The sequence below is a fragment of the Leucopleurus acutus genome, assembly GCF_964270905.1.
Source record: "Leucopleurus acutus genome assembly, chromosome: 1".
Taxonomy (NCBI): domain Eukaryota; kingdom Metazoa; phylum Chordata; class Mammalia; order Artiodactyla; family Delphinidae; genus Leucopleurus; species Leucopleurus acutus.
The window spans coordinates 59,555,863-59,566,913 of NC_139142.1; the positions used below are offsets into that span (position 1 = coordinate 59,555,863).

An 11,051-nucleotide genomic window follows, 5' to 3' on the forward strand; every position below is an offset into this window, starting at 1 on the left:
AGATTTGATTAGAAGTTGCAGGAAAGGAAAACTTACCCCAGGGCAAGACAGCTATATGCAAAATGTGAATTCTGACTGAATTCTGGATTAGAGAGAGAGAACAGCTTATAAAGAACATACTTGGGATGATTTGTGATATTTGAATGTGGACTATATGTCAGATACTAGTATAATATTATTAAATTTCTTGAGTGTGATAATGGTGTTGTGGTTATGTAGGAGATTGTCCTTGATCTTGAGAGATATATCCTGAAGTGTTTGGGGGTAAAATATCATGATGTCTTCAACTTGCAGAAATTATTTAACAAGAAGAAAAAGAAAAGGAAAAATATATAGAAACATAAAGAAAATGTGGCAAATGTTGATCGGTGATTTTATGTTTAGAGTATGTGGGTGTTTGTTCATTGTACTTTTCTCTAGGTTTGAATTTCTGAAAAATAAATAGTTGAGGGAGAACAAGGTAATATGGGGTTTTGAGCCTGGGTAACTGAGGAGAACATGTGCCAGTAAGTGGGAGGGTAGAAAGAAAATGTTTGATTTTATTTATTTTTTGTTTTATTTTATTTTTTTGCCACATTGTTTGTGGGATCTTAGTTCCCTGACCAAGGATTGAATCCTGTCCCTTGGCAGTGAGAGCGCAGAGTGCTAACCACTGGACCACCAGGGAATTCCTGAAAATGTTTGGGTTTAGACTTTGAGTTTGAGATACCATCTAGATGCCCAAATTGAGCAGATTGTTGAGAATTTGGGTTTGGTGATCAGGGCAAGGATTCATAGACAAGTGATACTTAAAGTCATCACAGTGGATTCTTGTCCAAGGAGAGAATAGAGAGGCAAAGCAAGGATGAGATAAAACCTTGAGGAAGTACAAGTGGTAGGAATATTTTATAAATAATCAGAGAAGTGGAAGGAAAATTAGAAGAATACCACATCCTAAATGATGAGGGAGGACGTTATAGAAGGAAGAAGAAGGGAGTAGCAAATATTGAGGTGCTGCAGACACTTGCTTTGATGATTAGGAGGTTATTTTTGGCCCTTGGTAAGCAGCTTTAATATAGTGGTTGAGTAGCAGATAGATTGTAAGGAATTAGTAGGTGGTAAAGAAGTGGAGGTCATAAGTGTAAATGATTCTGTGTGTGTGTGTGTGTGTGTGTGTGTGTGTGTGTGTGTGTATAAATGATTCTTTTGCAAATTTAGCCTGAGTGAAGGGTAGGATGATTGTTACTACAGTAAGGGCACAGAATTTATTTGTGGACCAAGTGTAAGGAGCTAATGTAGGGGAGACACAAAGGAACAGTGTATAGATGTTTAAGATCCTCAAAAGGAGACACTGTGATCACACGCATTGTGTGGTGGTTAAGCATTGGTAAGGAGGCAGGACATTTCTTTCTGCAAAAGCAAAGGGTGAGAAGAAGGGTGAAGACAGAGAAAGATTTTTGAGGTGGAGAGAAAACTCACATTGGATAAGCCTGTTTCTTTTCAGTAAAAGATTATTTGCTAAGAGAGAGAAATGCTGGGGTTAAAACTAGAAAATAGAAAAGATTAAAAACAGCTATAGGGAATATAAGAAAGCAACAGAAGATGAATAAAAGACTTTTACAGCATGGTGAGGGTCCATTTTATTTACTAACAGTTTCTTGAGCATGCTTCTGTAATGTTCTCTAGCCGTGCTTTGTAATTCAGACATTGCATTGGGGCTAATTTAGGACTGGAGGTAAGAAAGATGGACACAGCAAAGGGAGTAGAATAATTGAGAACGAAGTTAGATAACTGAATGTGGGGTCCAGGCTGGTTAGAAGAGCAACGAAGCAGTAATTGGGATTAAGGTCCTTTTCCTTTGAATATAGAGGTGCCTCAAAAGTTTGCCTTGGGCTTCCCTGGTGGCGCAGTGGTTGAGAGTCGGCCTGCCGATGCAGGGGACACGGGTTCGTGCCCCTGTCCGGGAAGATCCCACATGCCGTGGAGCGGCTGGGCCCGTGAGCCATGGCTACTGAGCCTGCGCGTCCGGAGCCTGTGCTCCGCAATGGGAGAGGCCACAACAGTGAGAGGCCCGCGTACCGCAAAAAAAAAAAAAGTTTGCCTTGAATTCTGTACATTCACTGTTTCTCTGGGTGATTGTATCCACTCCTATGGCTTCATCTTTCATCTGAGGCTAACTTGTAAATCTCCATCTTTGGTTTGGCTTCACAGTGACCTGTAGACTGGAATTTCTATAACTGCCTGCTGCACAGCACTAGAGTTTTCTGTAGACACTTCATAAGCAGCATGCCCCAACTTGAACTCTTTCACACTATCTTGTACTGACTGACTTTCCTATTTTTATAGAGGGCCCCACTGTTCTCTCAATTCCCAAGGCTTGGAACTTTAGTCATTTACATCTTCTCCTTTCTGCCCCTAATTACTGACTTATTTTCGCTGTCCATTCCCTCCTTTCCTTGTCACTAATCGAAGTCAGGCCCTTGTTACTATTCACATAGACTGTTGGAATTACCTGCTCTTGGGGCTTCAGCCTTTTCCTCCATTTTGGCACTGGCCAGAGTGGTCCCCCTAAAGCCGTTCTAAGTCAAAGCACTGCCTAGAAATCTTTAATAACCCCCTACTAAGTTACATAGAAGTTCTATATTGCTATTGAGGGTCCTTTGTGGTATGCTCCAAATAGCTTTGTCCACTTTTAGCTACTCTTTAGTCTTTTTAGCCAAACTGGACTTCTTACTCCACTCTGAATACACTGAGCATGTGACTTGTCCCTATCACCACTTGTAACACATCATAGCCATCCCTCAAGGCTCAGTGCAAAGTTTACTGACTCCATGAAACCTTTTCTGTGATTGCATGACTGGATATTGTGTAATATCCCTGGCGCTTCATCCCCACCCCCTTTTTTCATCTATTTCTGATGACACTTATTTCTCCTGTTAGATTATAAATTACTTAAGGGTGATAACTGTGTCATTTTCATCTTTGACTTTCCACAGTACCTTAAACATAGCATATATTGACTATAATAGATCTGGACAGGAGAACAGAGAGATGCTTTAGGAGTGAAGAAGCTTTCATGATATAGATAAATAAATTGAATTCACGATCTAAAAGTCCTGAAAGGTGAGGAGTTTTTTACAGCAAAGAAAGGAACTTACTCTTGGAAGGCGTTCAAAGGGTACACATAGCACATGTGAGAAAAATTTGTGCCCATATAACACATATACGTATAGACTCTCAATATCACCCCTCACCCTCTTCCAGTTGCTGGGGGAACAAAAAGCCAAATATTACTGTGATGTGGAAGTTTGGAGTACAGGATGTACCATGAATCAGACTTTCCATTATACTTAACTCTAGTTAACTGAGTATTGGTTTTGGTTCTGGATCCCACAACTTAAGAAGAACTTATTTAAGAAAAGAAAATCACAAGAATATAGAAAAGTAGCACCAATAAATAAAGTTAATAGAGTTAATGGAAATGGTGAATAATCAATATGAAGGGGAGGTTAAAGGATTGAAGGATACTTTAAAATAGTACTTGTCAGGGGTCACATATTCACATGCCCCTAGGGACCAGGTGAACAAATGAGTGAACCTGGCTGCATATAAGAAAACTTGACTCTCAGTGTCAAAAAGCAATACCTGGAGGCAGCGGGATATGGCAGACTAGGGTTTGTGGGGAGGGTACACAAATCCTTTTCTAAAGGGGGTAGTGTTCCTCCCCTCCAGATGATTGTTGTCATACACATAATTCAATTAGCAAAATGTTGTGAGCTCACATTATGAAGACCAAATAAAACCTATCTCTTTGTGGCTGAATTTCTGCATTAAAAAAACATGGTTTAGTTCATGGAAATAATGGCTTGTTCCTTGTTTGGGGAGGTTTAAATTACAGCATGGAGATGTAGATGGAAGACATATAAAGTAAAGAACTTGTTGAGCTGTTAAACATGGAGAGGCATCATTCTGGGCTGGTAGTTGAAAACTCTGCAGGTTACTAAACTTCCTATGCCTTCTCTTCCTTGTCTGTTATAGAGTTTGATGACACATACTTGATATGCCCAGTAATACTCAGTAAATATTAGTTATTAGTTTTCCTTTTTATCACTGGAAAAAAAGTCTCTCTAAAGATATTTAAGATAGGAAAGAAAACCTGTTTTTAAACTGAAGTTTAATTATTACTGCCTGGAAGTAGGGGCATTAGAGACATGAACAAGAGCCCTAACACTTAAGCCAGACCCTGAAAGATGGAGATTATTTCATTGGATGAATATGATGGAGAAGGAAATCCCAGGCAAAGGAATAAACATGCATCTTGTTTATCTGATTCACTCATTTGTTTATCCATCCACCCATTCATCTATTCAGTACTCAGTTTTGAAAGCCATCACCTTTGGAGAAACTTAAGTGTACTTACTTGTTATTAAGTGAATTCTTTTTATTGATTTGATAAAAAGTTGTTTAAATATTTATAGTCATTAAGTTAAATTATGTCCTTATACTATATGGTGGTTTTAATTACATTGTTATCAGGTCTGTCTCTCCTTAGATTTTTTATAAAGTGTTTTCCTCAAAGAGGCAGTTGAAGACAGTTTGGGTTTCTTCTCATTATTGCATTTTAGAAAATATAATCATCTTTTCCAGGAATACACTTTAAAAATTTTTGTAATTTTTTGGCCACTCCACACCGCACATCATGTGGGGTCTTAGTTCCCCAAGCAGGGATTGAACCTGCTCCCCCTGCATTGGAAGTGCGAAGTCTTAACCATTGGACCGCCAGGGAAAGCCCCCAGAAATGCATTTGATTTAGCAAAATTTAGGAATTAGTTACAGTTACACCTTTGGGGGAAGCTGACATTTGATCCTATCTTTTATGAATAGATTCTTACAAAAACAAAACAAAAAAATTTCTATAGGATTTTACTTAGACCATTTCTTTTTTTAAGATTGGTTCCAAACTATTTGAAAAATCTTTCATTTGTATTAAACTTTTTCATGTGTCTAAAAACAATGAAATTTTGGTCTGACATATTTAAATCAGTGTTTCTCAGTCTTTATATTTTGTTAAATTTGAAAACATCCCTTTCCTGTAATGCTGTTTGAAATGTCAAAATTAAATAAATACGTTAATTAGAAGTAAGAAAGAAACCAAGAGCCCTAAGGTCTTTTTTGACCTATGATTTTTGTAAGAGAAATTATGTTAATATTTTTATAGATAATAATAGCTAATAAGCTGAGTCTGTACTGTGTTTTAGTCATTATGCTAAGATTTTCATACACTTCTATTTGTTAAAACACTCCTGTGAGGTGAGTACTATTAATCCTATTTTTCAGAAGAGGAAATTGAGGCTTATATAGGTTAAGTTAACTTACCTCAAATCACACAGCTAAACTGTGACAGGGTCTGGATTTGAACCTAGGTCATTCTAACCCCAGAATCAGAATTTTTAACCATTAAGCTAAATTGATGATTGAAATTTAGGGCGTTAACATGGTAGCCAAGCATTTTACTAAAAATTATGGAATTTAATACCTTAGTTTTCTTTTTGTCAGAAATCAAGTACCCAGTGTAAGTATTATCCACGGATGGCCTGAAGAGGGCACCACTGCAACACTGCTTCTGTGACAGGGTGCTGGAGGTCTCTGTTGCTATAGTGCTTCATATACTAAATGATATAAAGCTTGGAACTTTTTGCTTAATCCTGAATATATTTTAAAGAGAAAAAGAGTGCAGTTGTAAAGTTGAGATCAATCAACTGCAAATTTTTGATAAGATTGAGTTGAGCATTCGTATTAATCACTTCAAATAAGATCACAGTATATGAATTAGAAAATCCATATATATTTTGTCTTGACTAGGAGAAATAGATCTGGGATTGGGTGAATTGAGGTGGAAAATGTGTAAAATGCAAAAAATTCAGGTATAATAATAATAATGTTATATGCCTACTGTGTGTGTCAGGTATTGTTGTGTTTGCTTTACAAAGTTTAACTCATTTAATCATTATAACAACCACGTGAAATAGGTTCTGTTATTATCTGTATTTTACAAATGAGGAAACTAAGATTCAGAGAGGTTAAGTAAGTGGCAGAGCCAGGATGTGAGCTCGGCAGTCAGGCTCCAAACTCGGAGCTCTTAATTCCAGTGCTGTTGTCTCCCTTCATTATCAAGTTTTTCAAGTTCTTATAAATTCACATATGAAAACACATAATAAAATTGATTTTCCAGTATTCAGGAGAGGTTATGACAAATCTGTGGCTATGCCAGCCTAGAACCACAAGACCTATAAAGTCAGAGCTCATATTTGCCACTAACTTGCTGGTATCCTCTGAAAATTACTTAATTTCCTTGTTTTAGGTATTTTATATATACTGATAAATAAGAAACTGGATATCAGGTGAAAACTTTAAAAATCCAGATATAGAAGGCTTCCCTGGTGGCGCAGTGGTTGAGAGTCTGCCTGCCGATTCAGGGGACACGGGTTCGCGCCTCGGTCCGGGAAGATCCCACATGCTGTGGAGCGGCTAGGCCCGTAAGCCATGGCCGCTGAGCCTGCGCGTCCGGAGCCTGTGCTCCGCAACGGGAGAGGCCACAATAGTGAGAGGCCCGCATACCGCAAAAAAAAAAAAAAAAAAAAAAAAAAATCCAGATATAAAATATTCTAGAAAAACTTTCTTGCTACAATAAAATTTCATTATTAGTGGATTGGATTACTAAGGTAATCAACACAGTTTTTATTAAAATAGAAGTTAGGAATTTTCCCTAACCCTTGTTAATTACTTAGAACCCACAGAAATCAATTAAAATTACTTGAATGAAAATATATAAGTATAGTTTATTTTAAAAATGATATAAATTCTCTTCCTTCCATCTGGCAGTTCTGCTAAAATGTGTGAGTGGAATTTTATTTTAGTAAACAGGCAGCAATAAGGGAGACTTATTTCTTAGTAGTGATAAAAACACCAATACATTCAAGACAAATGAACACTTTACTACTTTAAAGATTAAGTTGGGTATGGAGCTAATGTAAGGCCAATTGGTAAACTGCGGTACAAGTCTGACTCTGACCACATGGGGTTAGTGCAGACTCCAAAAGTTAAAGGACATGGTCCACGAGACTGCCCCGACTTCAGATGCCAGCCGAAAGTCGAATCCCAGGTTACCCACACTTCTGACCAACTGGCTACAAATCCGTGTGTGTGGGGGGTGGTGAGAAAGGGAGGGTGCTGGGGTGGGCAGTGGGTGGGTAGAGTGGGTGGGGGGTGGGTTCCCATAACCCCCCTCCCCAGGTTTGGTAATTCCCTAGAACAACTCACAGAACTCAGGAAAGCACTATATTTATGATTACAGTGTTAGTATAAAAGTTACAAGTTAGGTCCAGCTAAAGGAAGAGACAGCAAGGTCTGGGAGGGTCCCAGATACAGAGTTTCTGTGCCCTTTTCCCATGGAATCAGGGTGCGTCATCCTTGCAGCACATTGATGTATTCCTCAAACAGGAAGCTCCGCTGGGCTTTGGTATCCAGTGGTTTTATTGTTTTTGCTTTTGTTTCTCTTGGGCATGATTGATTGAATCTCTAGCCCTGCATCTCTTCCTCCCTGGAGGTCAGGCTCTCTTAAAGCCCAGGCATCTAATTACATGGTTGATCTTTCTGGTGACTGGTCCCTATCCTGAGTCATCTCATCTCATAGCATAAACTCAGGTGTGATCTGAGGGGCTCATGAGTAACAGATACTACTTTCAGGAAATTCTAAGGATGTAGTTCCCCTCTCAGGAGTCTGGGACAGGAATCTGGGACAAAGGCCAGCAGATTCTTTATTATTACAACAGGGAGCATAGACATTCTGCTTAAAATGATTTCCTTGTCTGTTTTTTTACACATTTGTTTATATAAGGTATCATCTCCTGTGTTTTAATCATAGAAAATATCTTTCTTTTCCTCTAGGAGTCTGGAGCACCTATTCTCACAGATGATGTTAGTTTACAAGTGTTTATGGATCACTTAAAGAAACTTGCTGTGTCAAGTGCTGCTTGATGTGCTAAACATATTAAGAACACTTAAGAAGATGAAATAATATTTCAGTTTCTTTTTTTCCCCCTTTTTTCAGTTAATCTGTGGAAACCAACAGAGAGATCTCTCTAGACTCTTTTTGTATTAGTATGGTTTGAGACAACAAATGGAAAAATGTTCATGTTTGTAGATTAAGCTAGAATATAAGAGCAATAAGAACAAATTTGTTTTGCTTGTCACAGTATTATAACTGGTTTTAGAAATTTGAGGTCTTTATAACTTATGTTAAAAAGTAAAAATAGAGTCTGCCTTGTACTACAGAGATATAACTCATTTGTATGTTGCAGACAAATTCAAAGTGGCACTGAATGTTTTGACATTTTGAAAACTTGTTTCTTAATTTTAACCAAAAAGTAAAGCAAATCATCAACAGTAATGATAAATGTGAGAATTTTTGCCTATTCATTGAATATTTTTCTGTGATTTTCAGCACTTATGTATACACTATTTCTGTATTTACTCTGTTAAGGCAGATTTATTTTTATGATGATTTGTTTAGGAATTATTTGACTTTATGTATGGTAATTTTTATGAAGATAATTTAATGTTTTGGTCATTTGAAAAAATAGTTTAGAGATGAAAGTTTTTGGGTAACAATTCCACAGTTGGCAACATATGTGAAATTCCCACAAAGTATTCAACTATGTGATTAAAAGTGATAATTTTTTTATAAAGGGAGATAGAAAATAAACAGTTTGGCACAGTACATTTTAGAAAGGCTTTGCAGTAAAAGGACTTCTGTAACTTCTAAACCAAATTTGGTATTCACTGCATGGTTTTGTTGTTGCCCTTTGTTTTTCTAAGGTAAATTTTACATTATATCCTCCAGTATTTTAAACTATTTTGGGAGTTTACACACTACTTTTGGTTTTTGCTTCCATTTTGTGAACTTTATTAAGTTGTAGTTCTTATTGAAACAGTATTATCTAATATTCTGTTGAATTTTATCATGTGACGCTCAGTTCTATTTTGATTTATTCATTAGTATCATTCACTTTTACCTCTTAAAGTTTACTTGTAGCAAATGTTTACATTGCTAAAGCAAGATATGTTTGACAATGAAATTTATATCAAGTACTGCAAATAAAAGGTGGTGCTATGATATGGGCCCGGAAGGACAGTGTCATGATTGTACTTGCATGAACACTATCATCTGATGGTAAAATAGACAGAAACTTAAAAAAATTGTTTATATGTTATATTCAATTAGAGTGAATAAGTTGCTCTGTTCCATTTTATTTGATTTGAACTGTGCTAGGTCTAAATACCAATAAAATATACTTTTTCTCTGTTTTCCTGCTTATTTTGAAACCTAGTAAGCCTGAAAAGCCTAATGTAAAATTAAAGCATTTATAAAACCTGATATTAGTGGATTAAAAAGTTACTCATTTTAAAAAATAACAGCTTTATTGAGGTTTAATTCACATATTACACAATTCACCCATTTGAAGTGTAAAGCTCAATGGTTTTTAGAATATTCATGGAGTTGTGTAGCCATAACCACAATCAATTTTAGAGCATTTTCATCTCCCAAATAGTTATTTGTTTTTGCTATAAGGAACTGAGGAAAATCCCTGTGATGATGATACATGTTTAGCTTGCCTGGCCCCTTAACTTATATCCTTTAAGAATGCATTGTTTTTTCTTCTCTTGAGTGATGAGCCGCTACTTACTCCTAAACTCTCCTCTACTTCTAAAGCAGTTACAGCCGAAGGTACTAAAGTATCTCTGTATTTAAGGGATAAGGATGAACAAATATATCATCATACCCTTTTAGCTTACCATTTGAAAGAAGTCACCCTGGATAATTTTTGTGTATAATTTAGCTATTACTAAATTGCTAGCTATTTAAATAGACTTGAAGGAAGAAATGTTTAACCCTTTTAATGAACTTAGAGTGGATAACGAATATTTGCTAAATCACTAGCAGCACTGAGAAGCTTTGGTGTGTCCAGAACTATTAGGGAATTCATTCTTGAACCTACTTACCCCTAGTGGCTTTATCTCTAAAAATGACTTTAGATCTCATCTATGCACACTTATATTTTGTTGTAACAGAATAAATTTATGCTTTTATTGGCTGATTCCAAAAATGATCTGATACTTCCTCTATCCAGTTCTCCACTTGGTAAACTTCCCTCTCATATTCCCTAGCCCAGACTGCATCTAAGGAATGTGCTTGTTTTCCAGTCCAGACCAGAAACTAAGGAATCATTTTCAACTCTTACTCTCCTCAACATCTTTAGTAACCAAATTATACCAATTCTATCTCTATAATATCTCCCTAATCTGTTTACTGTTCTCCATCTTACTGCTATTCTACCTTCATCATATCTCACCTGGTTTGTTGAAATAGCCTTCTAACCAGTCTGCTTTCCCCAGTCTCTTTTTCTCCATCTTTCTCTTCAATTCACTGAAACGTGGATATGATTATGTCATTCCCTCTGCCCTCATAATGAAATCCAAACACTTTGACCTGGTAACATTGTATACTACACATCAAATCCATAGCTCTCTCCTAGAAATAGTACAAAGGGTGCAATTGGAAAGGTAGTGCTGGAGAGTGGTCTCTAGTTCTACCTAAGCATTAGTCTTAGGTGTGATGTTTGGGGTCAATATAGTGACAAGAGCAAATGCATTCTTTATTGGCTGTTACAAACTAAATGCTGTGGCTCATTGTACTTGGCTTTTAAAAAGATGAATATATTTTTTCAGTTATTTTTCAAACAATACTGACAAATTAGCATTATTTGTTTTCTAATGTCTAGCTTTACATTTTAATTTATATTTTTCCTGTTTCCTATGTACATGCATACATCTTGTACTCTGATGTGCTCAATTTGTATTCATCTTGAGCATTTTATCAAGTAATTCTAGAGATGTTTCTTGTTTGCTTTTTAGTAGTTTACTTTATGAAATTAATACATTCTCCTTATGTTCATTCTTTGTTTAATATATTGAAACAAAATCTGGTCTAAGTTTAATGTATTATCTGGTGA

General features: G+C 36.5%; 1 protein-coding gene across 1 annotated transcript in view; it reads left to right on the top strand.

The window, feature by feature from the left end:
* SEC23A (SEC23 homolog A, COPII coat complex component) overlaps positions 1-9,345 on the top strand; it is a 65,270-nt gene extending 55,925 nt beyond the window's left edge. The window contains exon 20 of the mRNA XM_082835230.1: positions 7,927-9,345. Coding sequence (XP_082691356.1) covers positions 7,927-8,016 — 90 coding nt within the window. The 3' untranslated portion in view covers positions 8,017-9,345. The remainder of the gene's footprint in view (positions 1-7,926) is intronic.
* The last annotated feature ends 1,706 nt before the right edge of the window (positions 9,346-11,051 follow it).